The sequence below is a fragment of the Vicugna pacos genome, chromosome 18 (genome assembly GCF_048564905.1).
Source record: "Vicugna pacos chromosome 18, VicPac4, whole genome shotgun sequence".
NCBI classification, from domain to species: domain Eukaryota; kingdom Metazoa; phylum Chordata; class Mammalia; order Artiodactyla; family Camelidae; genus Vicugna; species Vicugna pacos.
Window position 1 is genome coordinate 27,565,159 of NC_133004.1, and position 18,655 is coordinate 27,583,813.

The window sequence follows — 18,655 nt, forward strand, 5'->3', positions numbered from 1 at the left end:
ACTTATTTACTGTATTCTAGGAAGTGTATGTCTCAAAAAAGGGGCAATAGGGAATTTTACCATTCATTTCTTTCACATCATTTTCTGAAAGACAGCTTCTCAGAAGACAAATGACACATGTATGTTTCAGTTCATAAAATGAAGTGCTCGTTTCTAATTGGACAGTTTTAAGTCTTGCATTATTCCATTGGTTCCCAGACTTTGCTGTGCATTGGAATCATCTGGAGCTCTTCAAAAATGATGGATGTCTGACTCCCACTCCCAGAGATTCTAATTTAATTGGTATGGGATGCAACCAGGGCATTTAGTTTCAGTTGTGTGTGTGTGTGTGTGTGTGTGTTTTTTTTTTTAAACTCTGTAGGTAATTTGAACGTGCACCATATTATTCAGCGTTAGAATTTCAGGTAATTGTACCTGCTGACTTCAGTGCTTGTGAGCTAGCTGGTATCTAGCTTCAAGATGTGATTCCTGGTTGTTGCAACTCAAATGTGCGAGTGGCAAAAATGGCCAACAAAGCAAGGCCAAGAGTGCTTGTCTATTTCTACTGTAGGGTGCCATCATGTTCAGCAGAAGTAGAAGTAATTCACATTTTACTCATTCTATGAGGGCACATGTATGAAAAATTTGAGTTAAATGGCATTAATTCCATGATATATTATTGACCTTTAAGAACACCTGCCCCTACTGGGCAGTTTATCAGGTGTCCATCTGACCGGATCACTTGAAATTGGGCTCTGCTTCTGGGCATCTGAACAGAATTAGCTGTTTGGATCTGATTCCTGCTACTGCCTCCGCATGAAGTTTGGTTGAAATCCTTCCACGGATTTAGTGTGTCACATGGATCTGCAGTATAACCTCCATCTTAGAGATAAGCAAACAGACCTGGAAAGATTAATTCCTCAAAGTCACCCCATCATCATGTAGTGGGACCTAGGTGTTCCACACCCAGGCAGTCTGGAACCAGAGTCCAAATGCTTAACCAACATGCTATCTGTCCCTCTCTGTTGTGCTCTGTTACAAAGAAAAGAACCAAAAAATGGGTAAGTGGAGTTACTTTGGCGTGAGCTGGGTAGATTTTCTGTTTGAATGGAACGACTTCTTTTTCTGAGCTGATCATGCCCACAATCTCCAGGCTGTCTGTAAACTCCAGCTTGGCAATTCCTTCAAAGCACTTCTTCAAGTGTGGCTGCACTCGGAGGGGGTCCTTTGTCTCTGACAAGATCTCCAGCAGTTCGTCATTTGACAGGAAGAAGAACCTGTATCAAAGCACAGGAAGATGGCTCCTGGAATCTCTTCCGAGAGCTTCCTTGTCAAACAAGGTGATATTTCCCAACATTCAGATGACATTCTGGTAAACACCAGCTACGGTCCAGAGTCTTATCTAAGGCCCACTCCCTCTCACCATTTTTCATTTAGGGCATAGAGGGTGAATATGGTTTTGACACTGAGATCAAGAGAAAAGATGAAAGCACATGTGGGTTTAATACGGTTGAGGGAGAGGGGTTGCCACCAGCTGAAAGAAACCTGGATAGAGCAGTGGTTCTTAACCTTGGCTGCACTTCAGTATCATCTATGGAACTTATTTACAAAATTCCAATGCCAAAGTTCCACTGCTCAGAGATTCTAATATAACTGCTCTGGGACTGGGTCTTTAAAAATCCCAGGTGATTTTTATGTGATTCTAATATGCAGTCATTGTTGAGAACCACTGAATAGGAGAAGACGACTTCATCTTTCCTTATCTCCAAGTATGACAGAAAATGTTACAGGTGTGTAGTAAGACATGCACCTTAATAATGAGCCTAATTACACGCTCATTATTCACATTGTATATAAGAGACAATAAGACAGCTTCATTCCCTTGCTTAGGCCCTAAAGGCAACAGCAACAAACCTTCAGAAAATATTCAAGGGGCAACCCTCTACTGTAACCACTAGGTTGTAAGTTGGAGGGATCATATGATGATGGTTTTCAGTGTCTACGGCAGATTATAAAAAGGCTACAATATTAGCAGCGTCTCTCTTCAAGAGGTGGAGTCTGTTTTCACAGCCCTTGAACCTGGCTTGGTTCTCTGTCCTACTTTGACCAGTAGACTGTGGCAAATGAATCTGGGCTTAACATCAAGAAGCGTCGATGCTTGCACTCTTGGCTGCCCTTGGGAACCCTGCAACCACACCATGGGAGTAAACCCAGGGTAGCCTCCTGGAGGATGAAAGACATGTGGCACAGGTTTCCCTGGCCTACAGGAAGCTAACCACCAGGTAGGTGACTGAGGTCCCTGATTGCCAACTGGCTGTAGTCACACAAGTGAGCCTTGGTGAGACCAGAACTATCCAGTGGAGCTCAGCCCAATTTTCCAACTCACAGAATTGTGAGTTAAGTAAATAGTTGCTGTTTTAAGCTTCTAAGTTCTGCTGTAGTTTGCTACACAACAAAGCAAATTAACATGCTGTAACTACAGTGCTGAGTGGGTAGGAAGAGCTCAGGTTATTTGTTGGCTGGGTGACTGACCAATATCCAATGAGGACATCAATTTCTCCCACTCCCAAGTGAAATTCAAACAGATGATCTCTATGGATTCATCATGTATGATAATGAATAAGGCTCAATGGCAATAAGAGTACTAATTAATAAAACCGTATAATTACACTAAAAATCATTATTTAGCACTCTGCATTTTCAAGATAAAATTAATTAAAAATATGTGACTATCAATAACATTTTCAAAGTGTTTGCTGAGAGTGCCTTATTTTATTCCATAAAAACACATAAATAGTGAGATGTTGTGCGTGTGTGTGTGTTTAATTAACTTAGGAAGAAAATGAGACTCAGAGATGTTAAATAATTGAGTGTCTTATCCAGACTACATGGATTTGAATTCTAGTTTGTCCATCTACCAGTCTTGTGCTTTTTGGCAAGTTACTGTTTCCTCATTTGTAAAATGGGAATAAAAATGCTAGCAACCTCACAGGATTATTGTAAGGGTTAAACAATCCATATAAGCACTTATGGTGACGTCCTGGCATGTGGTAAATGCTGTATTAGTGGTGGCTATTATTCATATTTTTATTAGGAATAACAGTGGTGGGTATAGGACTTGAAGCCCAAATCTCCGAGGTTTCCTCTTCCCAAGTTTTGTGCTTCTACATAGAGTTTCCTTCCACTATTTGTGCTGTATTTGTGTTGTCCAACACTGACGCCATTAGCCAAATATGGCGATTTATAGTTAAAAATTTAATATTAAATAAATTAAAATTTTGCTTTCTAAGTCACACTAGCCACATTTCAAGTGCTGGATAGCCACATGTGGCTAATGGCTACTGGGTTGGACAGCACAAATACAGAACATTCTTATCACTGAAGAAAGTTCTGTTGGACAATGCTGCACTAAATAAATACCAAGGATACTCTTGAATCCCATTTTTCTTTCTCTCTTTTTCTCTTCTCTCTCTCTTTTTTTTCTTTTTGTGGAGAGCAGGGGACTTTGTCTCCATTTAAGAGAATACTTAAACGTATTTTTCTTAAAGGCAAATTGGGATCAAAACTACATCCTAATTAGAGTTAAATGACATTGAGTGACCATCCATGGTCAACCAGATATGGACAGATTATCAGGAGTGAAGACCCTCCTTTCTGGAACCAGTCCTCCAAAACTAATTTGACTTTTACATAGAAAAATATTGGTTCTTGTGGGAAAAAGTGTCAAATATTTATAAACATACCTACCAGAAACTACAAAATTTGATGGCAAAAAATTTAGCTGACATTTCTTAAACACATAGTGTAGATGCTAAATGCTTAACATGCATAATCTCATTTCATCTGCACACCAAATATACAAGGTAGGGGCTCTAATTACACCTCTATTTTACAGTGGAGAGAGAACCTGAGACTTGGATAGATTTACTGAAGTCTCAGGATTAGTAAGTGGCAGAGCTAGGACTCAAACTGAGGTCTGTTTAACTCCAAAGTCCAGGCCATGGCTACTATACTCCTCTAACTGGGTATTTGACCATGCTGGCTCCACTGATGTCCATTCAACCTCACTCTAAATAATGACCATGAAGACATGCCTTATCCCTGAGAGCTGTCTCTTAGGGAATGGAAAACCTAGAAAGAATACAGAATAGATGGGTAGAAGCCAACCCTCAGTATGAAAAATGTAAGTCTACCTATATATGGGTCAAGAGAGCAACTTCAAATAAGAGAACAATGCTGAATACCTGGGGAAAAATAGTCTCTTCTTCTCCAAGTAATTATTCAGCCCCTTCTGGATGTCCTCCAACAGAAGGTTGGCTTCTTGAAGCCTCTCAGCCATCCGTGGTTGGTCTGCTGCCATCAGAACCCTGGTATCTTTCACCTAGGTTCCGTTAGAAAAGGTGAGAATCGACATGGGGTTTCTCAATTCTAAGACTGTAATGAATGTGACCAGCCCATCAATTAATGACCCTCCTGCCCTGCTAATTGCCTCCGGACCCCACTCCTAATCTCACAGCGGTGACTGCTCATACAACATGACCCTCTTCCTCTGGCCATAGCTGACTGGTTGGGGTTGGACACCTGAAAACAAACAAGCCAATTATATTTCAACTTCTGACATTTTGGAATTCAGACCATAACATTCTATACTAGTCTGAATTGGCCCCATGAGCTGTGTAAGGATCATGTCCCATCATGTGATCCAGTGGCAGAGCAAGCTGGTCTAAAGAGAGGGCTTGAAGCAGGCATGGAAAGAACACTATGTGAATTCCTGAAAGACTTCTGCATTCTAGGTCCATCCTTTGTGAGGCCTGGCTGTGCTTTCTGCCCTCAGGTTCCATGAGACACCCATGTGATCTTTTTGTTTGAGCTACCTTAACAGGGTTTCTGCTAGTTTCAACCAAAGTATCTTAACCAAATTGGAGCTGGAGGAAGTAAGATATCATGAAAACTGGTTCCACTGACTGGGCAATATAAATTCCCACAGAGCAGGTAAGTTCCCTCAAGACATACTCTTTTTACGGCAGCCCCAATTTGAGCATACCTGACTTCAGAAAGGAAAAAGATACCATCTCTTAATGGATGCTCCTGGTTGCCTTGTAAACCTAGTGAACTCATCCTTCAGAGCTTGTTTCCAAAGTCAGCCACCTCCTTTGGATGTCTTCCTTGACACCTCCATGAAACTAAGTCACCCTTCTACAGTCTAAAAACTGTTTGCATATAATTCTACTATGACTCATTTATCTAAGCCTGTTTCCTCACAAGACAGGGAATTCTGTGAAGGCAGAAATTATATTCTGGTCATTTTCAAGTATTTTCTGACTCCCAGTACAATTTCTGGGTTACCTTAGGTACTGAATAAACATTTGGTTTATTATAACTAAGTAACTAAATATAGAGAATTATTTGAATTCTAAAATGATTCTCAATCTATAAATGCTTTATTGCATTATCTTGTAATAAAGCCTTCTACCACATTAGGAATGAGAGCTAAATTATCCAAACTGCTAATAGTTATCTCTACAGAGTTGGGATTTCAAAAAGCCTCTACTTTTTATATCCCATATTTCCATGTTTAAACTTTTAATACCAATAACTTTTGAAATTATAAAAAAATTATAAAGGTATTTGCAAAATTTGCAAAAATCTAGTTTACTTAAAAGTTTCAAGGGACGTGGCTACAATGCACAATGAGGAACATCTATATGGCATCCCACATTTCTGATGATGAGATGTGCTAGGGAGTAAAAACTCACAGCTTGGGACATGAGTGATTTCCAGTAACTGTCAACGATGGCAAATTTCCTGCCCTCTTCTGGCATCTGGGCTATGATGTCCTCAGAACTGAAGATGGGTTCCAGGTACAGCCAGGTGGCTTGGCATTTCAACCAGGCATCCAAAATTTCCTGCACACGAACTAGCTTTTCTTCCCACTTCTGTAAATTTAGCAGTTCATAACTGAATCATTAACAGGCCACTCTGCATTACAGGCCCACTGGCTAAACAAATGGATGGATTCCTTAATTTATTCACAGTATTTACTTGTTCAACAAATAGTTATTGAGTGCTCCCTATGTCTTGGTCACTCCTCTAGGCAACGTAAACAGAGCAATGAAAGAACCAAACAGCAGTCCTTGACCTCATGGAGTTCTTTTCCTCGTGGAATAATAATCAAAACACAACAACAATAATGGTTACAATGATTACTCTGTGACAAGTGATGGTCTGACTGCTTTATGTATGTGAAACCCATTCAACCCAACAGACTTATAAGGGAGATATTATTACAAATATCACTTTACTGATGCAGAAACTGATACGCAACCATTCAAGGTTACACAGCCAACAAGGGGCAGGAGTCAGAATATGAACCCAAGCAGTCTGGCTCGAGTCTGTACCCTCGGCCTTCCCAACTTCTACAGACAAGCAAAGGAGGCCAAACCTCATGCAGTTCACGTTCTAGATTCCTATAGCCCATACGAAACTTCCTAAATGTATTTCTGTTTAGTGCATTCACATCATCTCATCTTCTCTTTAGGCAGACTGTGGCAAAGGCTCAGTCTGGTAGACTGTAACAAAGGCTTACTTGGATGGTTACTGCTTTCAGTCTTTTGTTGTTGGGTTTTTTTCCCTAATCAAGAGAAAGTAGGTTTCTTTCTTAACTGAATTAAAACCCTTTTTCCCTCCTCCAAGAAACCCAGAGCTAATGGGACATCACAAAACATTCAACCTCATTGCCTCTTACCCGGCATTCTGCTTCTATTGGTTTGATGAATGGAGAGCCACACATGGTCTGGGTCTTTATCACGTGATCATCAAGTAGCAATTGAATGTCATCAACTGCACACAAGATGCTTGTATCCTGCAAATTAAAATGACCCACTCTGTTCAAAGTCGGAAGACCTCTCTTCTTCTCATGCTGATCCCCAAAGGCTTCGCAATTAAGATCTCCACCCTCGTGGCACAGGAGTCTATGTCTTGCCGGGGGTGGAATTCCTATTTTCTTCCTTGAAAATATTCTGAAAGACACTGATTTTTCTACCTCCTTTGCAGAAATCAAATATGATCCAAGCCTAGACCTGGAACTGTCGTGGGTAGGAAGAGTTCTGTCCCTTTCCCTATGGGTTGTTTCTCTGTTCACTTGCTTTCCTGGTTCTCTCTCAGGTAGAATTAATTGCTAATCTGATTAGGGCTAGACCTTTGGTTCCCAAACTGTGAGCCACAGGGCACTGCAGCAAACTCACAGCAAATAATTGTGATTGTTTTAAAACAAAATACAAATGTTGTTCTTTCAATTGACATTCTTCCCCCCTGACAGTTGTTAAGTTGATGGGACACAAATACTTAAGTTGTTTGAACCTAATTACTTCATAAACAAAGCTGTTAAGTATTTCTTTTGGACTAGGGAACGGAAGCATGAAAAAAGTACTCAGATACCAACAGCACACGATGAACCAAGAGAGTTTGGGAACCTCTGACTGCACAATTATTGGGCCATATTCTACTAGTAGTTAAGGTTACTGTGCCTTAAAGGTCAGCCCCTGTAGATGGACTTTTCTTCCTGGGCCATGTGGCAAACAAGCTGGTAAGGGTCTGTCCCTCTGTGGCAGGTCTGGTCTTTCTCACTCTTCCCACTTCCTCAAGCCTATATCTGGGTGGTTAATGTAGGGCTAGGATATATTCTCTCATCCTTTTACCAGCAGCTCTGCACTGGGAGGTACACCCAGCTATTAATAAAGTGGTACCTTGACTCCCATTTTGCTGTTGATCCTTATCTATAGCTACTTCAGTCAAAAACTCTGAAGACTGGCCAGATGTAACTGAGCTGTCACCAGATCCCCCAATTTAACTCCTCATCTCAGCCCAACAGCCTCTGGCAGTATCTAATCCAATCAGGACATGTAACACCAAGTTGCTGGTCTTGCTGGGAGAGGTTCCCAGTTCTCCTCCCTCCCCTTGGCTCATCTACAGTTCTTAGCCAAGTGAAATCAAGGCATGACACAAAGGGGAAAAGAAGTCACAAAAGGATAACATGCAGCCTGAGAGACTGGAGGTATGGGAGCCTTTAGGGTTTTAGTTCTCAATCCACACCGCACTTTAGAAAACCCAGGGATGCCTCAAAAATATTGATGCTTACGCAGCAGTGACATTGTGATTTAAAATAAGAAATACGTATTTGGTCTTTGTCCCTGTTGCTGGCACGGTTTCTGAAACCCTTGGAATTTCCTATGGGATGAGGGTGGTAAAGACGTCTTTTGTTTTATTAATGAGGTGGCTTTGGGACCAAACCTAAGGTTTTGGGGCACATGGCCAGGAGAGCCAACTCTGCGATTAGAGGGTTGGAAATTTTAGTAGACAGTGTCAGAATTGAGTCCAACTATAGGACACCCAGCTTTTTTCAGAGATTTGCTTGGTGGTATGGGAACCCCACCCAGACACCTACCCACTCCTATAACCAAACAAGACCCTATGGGGCCTTCCCAGGAAAGAGCCACAAACCGCCCTCCACCCCATGCCCTCCATCGGCCCTTTGTCTGTAGAAAAACTTTAGCCAAAGCATATATTTCATTAGAGAAATGAAAAAATGCAGAAGCAAAGAAAAGCAGCCAAACAGGACAAAGTAAAAACAATTCAGTCATAAAACAAAGTCAAAGACTTAGTTCCTCCTCAAGGGCTATAGATAATATTCTGAGCCATTTCCTTTGAGCTGTTTTGCAGATACGGAAACCCCTACCAGGTGGAAGGAGTTAACTACATGATGACCAGACTGTGGCCACAATATACGCTGCTCCATCTTACACAATTCCAAGAACTGGCTCAAGGAAATGGGAATAAACCGACCCCAGAACTGAAAATTAACTGCACTTAAAACAATCATGATGACATTAATCAGACCACCACATGACAATTTCAGGATGATTGTTGGAGATAACTGTGCCCTTTCCCTCCACATTCACAGCCCTGAAACTTCCCTATAAAATCTCCTGCCCCCTGTTAACAGTGAGGGGAGTTGGCTTTTGGACATAAGTCCATCTTCTCCTCAGGTTGCTGGCTTCCTGAATAAAGCAACTTTTCCTTTACAACCAATACTTATCTCTTGAGTACTGGCTTTTGAGAGGTGAACAGCTGAACCTGAGTTCGATGATACCCTCAACACCCATGCACTGGGACTGAGTGACCAGGACTATACCAGGACTGAGAAGTACTGCTCTAAAGAGCTGATGGTCTGCGGTATGTAAGTTTCAGCTTGCTGCCTCCATGATTTATGGCTCACCCCAGCAGTAACCCCTCCTACCAATGGCCCATCCCAAAAGAAAGTCAGATCGTGGAGATGGTGAGCAGACCCTTCAGGTTTATGCACCTCCATGCATACTTTACGAACTTAACATGTTTTCTACAAGTGCCAGTGAAAAGACAGAAGTCAATACTCTTGCTATTCAAAATGTGGTCCAGAGATCACAGCTTCAACATTACTTGGGAGCTTGTTGGAACTGCAGAACCTCAGGCCCCAGCCCAGACCTGCTGAATCAGAACCTGCATTTCAGAAAGATCCTCAGGTGATTCCTGCACTTAATATAACATCTTGAGAAGTGATAAGCGTTGTCTACCTCAGGTGTACTTTTGAAGGGCCTGGGGTGCCCTCCCGAGGGGATGCTAATTCAGGGGGCTTGTCCGCTCCTTTTTAATGAGAAAGCTTGTTGTTCTGAATCAAAAGACCTCTCTCATTTCAAAATACCTCACCTCATGGTGCCTGGGAGGGCGGCTGACTGGCACAGGAAGGCAGATGGGAGGAAATAATCTAATGCAACAGCATAGTGATTATAGACAACAATACTGTGTTAAAAACTTCAAAGTTGCTAAGAGACTAGACCTTAATTATCCCACCACAAAAAAGGAAGGATAATTACGTAAGGTGATAAAATTGTTAGCTAGGGTGGCAATCATAACTACAATATGTAAGTGTATTAAAGCAACTCATTGTACACCTTGAATTCATGCAATGTTATATGTCAATTACACCTCAATATAAATTTTTTAAAAGACGTTAGGGATCCTTCTTCCTTGGGTTCTGTTGCAGTTCTGGATGAATCCCCTCTGTAATTTACTACATAATAAACAGGCTGCTCTCAGGGGGCTGGACAGTTGGACTGAGACTCACAGTGTCCCTGTACTTCACGAAGCTGAGTGTCATGTTAATCCAGTCTAACTTCATTTTCTCCAAGTTCTTCTCCAGAGAGTATTCCTTACTGGCAGTTGCACCAATGGGCTCCAGTCTAAAGAGGGAAGACAGAGACAGTAACGTCAATGGGAGGACACAGCGAAAACACATCACAGGAAGAATTTCAGCTCAGCCATGAGATCTGAAATTTTAAAAGCCTTTAATTTTACTAAAATGCTTACCATCCTACTCGAATACTTGCCAGTTATCTCCAGTGTTTTGCAGGATTTCTTTACCCTTGGCACTAGAGACTTTTTTGGACTGTTTCATGGGCTGAATTGTATCCTTCCAAAAATCATGTGTTGCAGGAGAGGATATAGCTCAGTGGTAGAGTGCGTGCTTAGCATGCAAGTGGTTCTGGGTTCAATTCCCAGTACCTCCATTAAAAACAAACAAACCTAATTACCTTCCCCCAAAACAAAACAAAACAAATCCCCCAAATCATGTGTTGAAATCCTAACCTTACTACCTCAGAATGTGAGGTATGCTATTTGGAGTAGGGTCTTTAAAGAGGTAGTTAAGTTAAAATGAGGGCATTAGGGTAGGTCCTAATCCAATATGACCGGTGTCCTTATAAGAAGAGGAGATTAAGACACAGACACACACAGAGGGAAGACTGCATGAGGACACAGGGAGAAGGTGCCCATCTGCAAGCCAAGGAGAGAGGCCTGAGAAAAAAATCAGTCTTGCCAACACTTTGATCTTGGACTTCAAGCCTCAGAGTTGTGAGAAAGTAAATTTCTGTTGTTTAAACCACCTAGTCTATGGTATTTGTTATAGAAGCCCTAGAAAACTAACAGAGGGTGGATAACTCTTTGTTGTAGTGGGGTGGGGGGCTGTCCTGTGCACTGTGGGATGTTTAGCAGCACCCCTGGCCAGTAGCTGACACCACCCTTTGCCAGCTGTGGCAACCAAAAATGTCTCCAGATGCTGCCAGTGTCCCCTGGGGGTGGACATCCCCAGTTGAGAACTACTGTTTTAAGGCCATTAAAACAAGACCTTCTTTTTCCACTTCATGTACTCCTTTTTACTCCTATTTATTTCAGAATTATTATTCTGACTTCTTATTCAGATCTTAGAACTTCTGTTAATTTATATGATGGTTTTTGTTCCACTCCTTGTCCCTATCTTTTCAAAAAACACCTGCCATTTTCCCCATGCACTGGGTCCATGGGGAAAGGGGGAGGGAGTGAGAGAAGGGGAAGAAAAAGCCCTTTCTTTTTGCTTCCACAGGAGAGCTAGGTCCCAAACCCAGGTGTGGGCAAGGAATGGAGAAGCAACGTTCTTGGGGAGAAAAGGAGGGATTATTCTTTCTGCCCCAGCACTGTCTTCCATCGCATCCTCAATCATCTGGTCTTGACTTGCAGGTCAGGAAACTGAAGCCCAGAGGAAGCAAGTGACATGTACAAAGTCACACGCGCAGCCGAGCAGTGCCAGGACCAGGTCTAGATACCAGTTCCTCTGACTCCTCGCCTGGTGTTTCTTCCTCCCCCACCACGTGCCTTCTCCCCTCTCTTTGTCGGGGGTGGGGGGCAATAGAATTGCTCACACGTGGTCAGCCAAATAGGGCAACTCAACCGAGCTGAAAATCAGGACCTCAGCAGCACGGTCATCATCCTGTATGTGGCCTTCTTGGGAGACAACCAAAATGAGTGTGCGTATAGAGAGAATGATAAAGGCAGGTGCCAATCCAGATGAGTGTGAGGCAAGCAGGCTGGCTGTGTGGCCATGACCAAGTCACATGACAGGCATTGGGTCCTCATCTGCTCCTATCAGGGGTTGTTAGTACAATCAAATCAGACAAAATGCCTGTAGCATGCCTTATGACTTATAATTATGCAAATAATTGCAAGGGAAGGAATTAATGAGGTTGGAAGTCCTCGAAATATATCAGGAGTTGACCTCACCGAAATGTGCTAAAGATGCTTACTAACTGGGCTGTGATAAAAACGGCCTAAACTGTGGGATGGTGGGATGCAAGGAACATCACACCTCACTAATATGTAGTAGCTGAGAACTTAGACGTTAAATCAGTTCAGGTTACATGCCTTATTTCACAATCCTCACAGTCAGTCTAATCACCTAGCTACTATTATTATTCCCATTTTACAGATAAGGAGACTGAAGCACACAGAGGTGAACAACTTGGCCAAGGCATCACCACTTCTGGATTTGTCACAGCTGAGCACGTTGGCATGAAGTATGGCAGCGCCGCTGTGTGTTTGCTCAGTCTCTGTCTCCTTAGGTGGGTTTATCTTTTTACGCAGTAAAGGGTGATTAATGGTTGAGGCTCTGAAGTCAGGTAGCCTGGGCTCAGGTACTGGTTCTTTTACTGATAGCCGTAGTACTGCTATCAGTTCTTACTACAACTATCTGGACAGTTACTTAATCTCTCAAATCAACTGATTTACTCAGCTGTAAAATGTCCATAAAATTAGCTAGAATATTAGGTGTTTGTGATGGATAAGTTGGTGCTTATATCTAAAAATGCTCAGTGCAGCGTAAGTGTTCCACAGTTGGTATTTTTTGGGAAGCATGAGGCCCTGGGGGAAAATGAGGCCCTTTAATAAAAGAACATAAACCTGGTAAAAATGCACGTCTCTAGGCCTGCTTCTTAAAGAGGGATAGTAACAGTGGCATTGGTGGGCATCAGAGCATTCAAGTGGACCACTTGTTCTGCCACAGTATGAAGAAGGGCCTTCAAAGCCCAGCAAGCACCATCATCGCCTAGGGCAGCACTGACCATCTGAAATATAACATGAGCCGCATGTCACTTTAAAGTCTCTGGCAGCCCCATTTAACAAACGTAAAAAGAAGCAGGTGAAATGAATTCTAATAATTTACTTTAACTCAATGAATCCAAAATATGATCATTTCAACATGTAGTCAACATTTAAGATAATTAGATATTTTGCTCTCATTTCCTTAATAAGTCTTTGAAATCCAGCCTATATTTTTACACATCCAGCCCATCGAATCCAGAATAGCTACATTTCAAGGGCTGAGTAGCCACATGGGTGTAGCGGCTTCTGCACTGGACAGTGCTGACCTGGAGGATTTGTTAAAACACAGATTGCAGGGTCCATCCCCAGAACTTCTGATTCAGCAGATGGGGTGGGGCCTGAGAGCGTGCATTTCTAACAAGTTCCCAAGTGATGCTGATGCAGCTGGTCTGAGGTCACAAGTCTGAGAACCAGCTGTGTTGAGTGAGAGCCAAACCCAGTTGCCTAACAGGGTTTCTAGTCTTAGCAACACATCTCCCCATCCATTCCCCTGAAAGAAGTGTGGAAAAACCAACAGCGTCCTGAGAATCTCCAATCCAGAAAACAGCAGTTAAAATAGTACAAATTCTCACACACAAACTCCAGAGGCATTTGGAGAAAGAAGGAAAGCAGGTGAAGAGATCTTTCATTTGATCATATTTCATGGAATTTTAGAACTCAGAGAGCCACTCTGTTGGTGGCTGTTGTTTGTTTAAAGAAGAGGAAACTGAGGCCCATAAAGGTTAAAAGGTTTTGCCCAAAGTCACTGAAAGCTGGGCTTAGAGCTCAGGTTCAAAGTCCTTTTTTTTTCTTTTGAAATTAAAATCTCTGACTTAATTTTCTAGTCACAATCTGTCATCAACTCTGTAGCTGGAAATGAAAGCTTCACCAGCAGCTAGTCAGCTGAAGTGAAGGTTACCCTAAACCAGAGTGAGAAAAATAGCCTTTGATGAGGCCATTCAGTCATATTGTTGTGGGAATTTACATGCATTTCGAACAAAAAGCCTTCTGAAGGGAGGGAGAAACCTTACTTTTCAATGAATTTGCCAAATCCAAATTCCAGCATATTTGAGAGGCAGGTCATTTCAGTGGGCTTTATTTCAGAGCCAACAATCTCACTGATCTGCAAAGAGAAAAGCAAGTATGTATTGTCCGAGGTAGCACTGCCCAGTAGACTTTTCGTGGTGATCAAAATGTTCCGTGTTTGCACTCTCTTCTGTAGGAGCCACCAGTCACATTCAGTTGTGAAGCCCTGGAAATGTGGCTAGTGTGACTGACGAACTGATTTTCAAATTTTATTTAATTTTACTTAATTTATATTTAAATAGCTGTATGTAGCTAGTGGCTACCAAATTGGACAGTGCAGGTCTAAGGATGTGGGAGGCAGACTGGGGTCCACACCTGCATTATGCCTGGTTTACTGGTAGGGGTTATTCTCCCACTGGAACTTGGCATAGTGCAAACTCGTGAGCACCTTACAGGCTCATAACCAAGTCTGGTTTGTTTCTGTGCTCCCAGGGCTGAGTGCAAAACCTGGCCCATGACAGAAGCTGAATAAAAAGAGGAAGTTGTTAGTACATGGGACAACAGGCAGATCCCCAAATTCTGTGATCTGAGGATGCTGGGAAGGAGGAAGGGCTCCCCCACCAAAATCTTCCTTTCCAACCTGGTGTACTAACTTGCTGGAAATGTTAGCCCTTCTTGTGCCCATTCCTTTGGTGTAAATATCACCCAACCTTATTGCATAATTGAAAGTATCCCTGAGAAAGGTCTTTAATGAATTCTCTGATAGAGACTGAGAGATCTGAACAGTATGAGGATTATGTGTGCTTAGGAAGAGAATGGGGGCTCAGGGGAATGAGGCTCTGTGAAAAAACCTCACCTACTGCCCAGTTTTGTCTCTGTCCAGCCCCATTAGGACTAAAGAATGTCAAAGCAGGAAGGCACATGAAAGTTGCATTATGTTCTGTCTTATTTAGCCCTGTGTCCCTGGGGCCTGGGCATTTAGTGGGCATCAACAAGTACTAATGGAGTGAAAGCATGAGTGAACCAGCTAATTCAAATGGCTTCCAATCTGAGTTCTGAGGACACCTGGAAGACCATTAAGACAGAAATAATAAAAGGGATTAATATTTTTTGAGGGCTTACTATGTAGTAGGTATTGTTTTAAGAGCTTTACATACTTATTTCATTCTCCCAAAACAATGAAGAAGGTACTAATGTATTATCATTCCCATTTTCCATATAAGAAAACTGAGAAAAAGAAATTAAGTATCTTGTCTAAGACCATCTAGCTAATAAATGGCAGAATTGGGACTTGGATTCAGTTCAGACTCCAAAGCTCTCATCCATTATATGCCGGTGTTTCTCGCAGGTCTTCTATGTACAGTTGTGCAGGTTGTATACTGCATAACTCTAGAAAGTACAATTCACACTATAGTGCACAAAAACAGCATTCCCAAAGGATAATCTGCACAACTGTACCTGGTGGCCCTGGGATCTCACTTATTCTCTAATACCTGAAAGTATAGCTTAGAATAACACACTGACTATCTCTAGGATTAAATGACATAACTGTTAGAGCACTTGGCGTAGTACTTAGCCTGTGGAAGGACTGAGATTCATAGTTTTATTTTTCAAATTGCCATTGTTAATTACAGAGATAAACAGGCACCTACTCTTCTAATTCTAAGAACCTGGAGTTATGCTGTCCAATACACAGCCACTAACCTCTTGTAGCTATTGAGAACTTGACATGTGACTAGTCCATACTGAGATGTGCTACAGGTATAAGCACACCATATTTCTAAGATTTAGTATGAAACTTGCAACATGATAGATCACATTAACATTTTTATATTGATTACCTATTGAGCTGATGTCTTAGATATGTTTGGTTAAATATATTCATAAAATTTATTTCACCTGTTTATACTTTTTAAAATGTGGCTACTGGAAACTTTGGAATTACACATATGTTCATATCATACTTCTACTGGGCAGCAGCATCCAAGGGGGCCAGCTTGGGGACACGGTAGTGCCATGTCACCTTGTTCCATCTTGTTTTGCACCACAGTGGCAATAAAGTCTGTGTCTCAAACACAGAGACTAGCCTTTCCTGCTTAAGTTCTGGGAAATGGTCAGAAATCTCAATACAACCACCTCATGACCCCAGAAGACCTGTTCTGTAGACTGGAGAGCTACGGGAGGTTTAGCCTTGCAGAGCCCCCGGCTAGAGCCAAATCTGTGCACGTGGATCTCCTGAGTTAGGCATTAGGACTGAGAATGGCTTCCCCGGGCCTGGGGCTGTCACTGGGGTGGCTTGTGGTGTGACCTACAAAGCAGGCAGGAATGGGCTCTGGGTAGGGGGCTGCTCAGAGCATACCAGGTGGCCTTTGCCCTTTCCGAGCCTGCCTTTAATCGTTGGGCTCATTGGGATTCCACTGTCGGTGCTCTTTACTCAGGAGCCACCTTCCTGGGGCGACAATTCACTCTTGTAGCTCACTGCCCACTATCATCCACTCCCTCCCTCTGACCTGATATTTCTTGCCCCCTTTTCATCCATCAAGGCTGCATCAAACAGACCTAGATTCCAATTACCTTCCCCACTACTCACTAGCAACGTGACAATCTACTGCCCCTCGTTCAAAGGGTTGTTGGGAGGATGAAATGAGAGAATCTCTATAAAGTATGTAACAGTACCCAGTACATAGTTGGTACTCAATACACTTTAGCTATATTTATTATTATTATTATTATTATTATTTTAAATTTCAAGGAATATTTTTCCCAGTCTGTCCATCTAAGTGGCTTATAAATGAGAATTATTAATGTCTAGGAATGGTTGGGATTTTTAAAGTGCCCATGTGTGAGAACAGTGTTATCCTAGGGGAAGCACCAGGTAGAAGGGATGGCTTTCCAAGTTCCCTGGAGCATCGTTTAAATGCCATTGATGACGGTACTTTCCATAATGCCATCTTATGGCACTGCTGGAGGCCACCTGTCTACCTAACCTCCCTAACCCTCTAAATGGGTCAAAGCCCTAGTCAGGCTAGGTCCACAGGGAGAGGCGCCGTATGAATACCAAGTGAGGGAAGCTACCCATGTGCAGATCCCTCTGCTGGGGCAGCTCAAGACCAGAAGTCCATGAGATGACCTCTCCTCTGCACTTTTTTGACACCCTTTTGCTTAAGTTTTGAGTTTCAAGTCTTTCTGAGAAATTCAAAGAAGCTGCTCTCTACAGGAAGATCCTGACTCTCTCATGTATCAAGATCTCTGCTGTCCTAGGGAGATCAAAATACTCCTAGTCACTGGGCTCAGGTGGCATTCTCTGGGAGATGATGGTTGTGGTCTCAGACTGAGTCCTTCTAGAGACAATGTCTTCAGTCTTGTGCATGGTTCCCAGAAAGGGAATTCCAGGGCCAGTCAGAGAGGAATCTGCCTATGGAGAGCCAGTCTCCTCTCCACCTCCACACAGAGCAACAACTTGGCAGAGGACGTTTCAAGGCCATTGCTAGCCCTTGAATGTGATGATTATTTTGGAAGCACAGTGAGTTTTCTTTTTTCTGCTTAGTATTCACACCACATTTATCACCCTCACACTTGGTTGCTTATAAAAATCCCAACCATTTTTAGGCAGAATATTTATTATTCTCATTTATGGACTCAAAGGGCTGAAAGAAGAGTATAAAATTATTTCTGATCATAGCTTGTTGGACGATGAAGCTGACACCACCGTCAAATCAAGCGGGAAACATCTGGCTTTGTTAGGAGCCCCCCAGGGACAGGTGTGACTTTCCCCTTTGTATAGCCTAGGTCAGAACAAATCCAGGCCCCTCCCATTGTAATTCAACACCCTTGTCAGCTTTTAGAATCCTTTTAGGAGATACTTTGTGACCCCTGGCTGGAACAATACTCAACCACTGGCAATGGGGTCCCCTCCAAAAGGATCAACCTGCTCATGTGGAGAGGCAGGTCACTCTTCCCTTCCTTTAAAAGGATATTTCCCCCTTTTCTACCCTCTTGGCCTCAAGTACATTCTCCCTTGAGAGAGAGGAAGCTTGGCCTATTAATGATTCCTGCCTTCCAAAGGACTACCAGGACCAAGGCTGGGCTGGGCTGGGCTGGGCTGGGCTGGTTGGGGGGTGGGCAGTGACAGGGACCTGCTGCCAGTGACGATCTTTCATTCCTGGGTTGCAGGAAATGCTGAGGATAGGGATGTGTTGCTTGAACTTATCAATCTTGCTTTTCACATTCTCTGCTAAGCGCCTGGGTGCAGGCATGTCAGTTAAGGTCTTGGTCAGTTTATATACGGTCCTCCACATATTCCCTATTTCCTCCGCGATCTCCTCGGCATTCAGTAAACAGAGGGGTCCTGAAATAGAAAAGATGGGGTGAGGGAAGGGTCAGAGCACTAAGCAGTGTTTGTTATGTGTACCTTTAACTCCCCGAATCTAGAACTGCACCTATGGTGTGGATATTGGAACAAGCGCAGGCTTTGGAGTTGTCTATTTAGACAGTGATGCCTTAGCCATAGTTACTGAACTTTTCTAAGTCTCAGCAGTCTCGCCTGTGATACAGGGGTAATAATGAATACCTTAGGGGGTGACTGTGAAAATTATGTGACATAAGTAAAGTGGCTGTCATAATGTCTGGCATATAATGCAAATGCAGTTACGGAATCAACTGTTAGTAT

The 18,655-nt window shown here is 42.7% G+C and overlaps 1 protein-coding gene across 6 annotated transcripts in view; it reads right to left on the reverse strand.

The window, feature by feature from the left end:
* Positions 1–18,655, reverse strand: part of DNAH3 (dynein axonemal heavy chain 3) — a 150,092-nt gene that overhangs the window by 89,671 nt on the left and 41,766 nt on the right. For 5 of the 6 annotated variants that reach the window (XM_072942725.1, XM_072942724.1, XM_072942726.1 and 2 more), the window contains 7 exons: positions 18,123–18,334; positions 13,992–14,083; positions 10,139–10,253; positions 6,725–6,841; positions 5,736–5,915; positions 4,224–4,360; positions 1,055–1,256 (listed from right to left, as the gene is read on the reverse strand). In XM_072942725.1, the coding sequence (XP_072798826.1) occupies positions 1,055–1,256; positions 4,224–4,360; positions 5,736–5,915; positions 6,725–6,841; positions 10,139–10,253; positions 13,992–14,083; positions 18,123–18,334 (1,055 nt within the window). Of the gene's footprint in view, positions 1–1,054; positions 1,257–4,223; positions 4,361–5,735; positions 5,916–6,724; positions 6,842–10,138; positions 10,254–13,991; positions 14,084–16,788; positions 18,335–18,655 lie in introns of those variants that run through there. The other variant, XM_072942730.1, reaches the window with a different exon arrangement.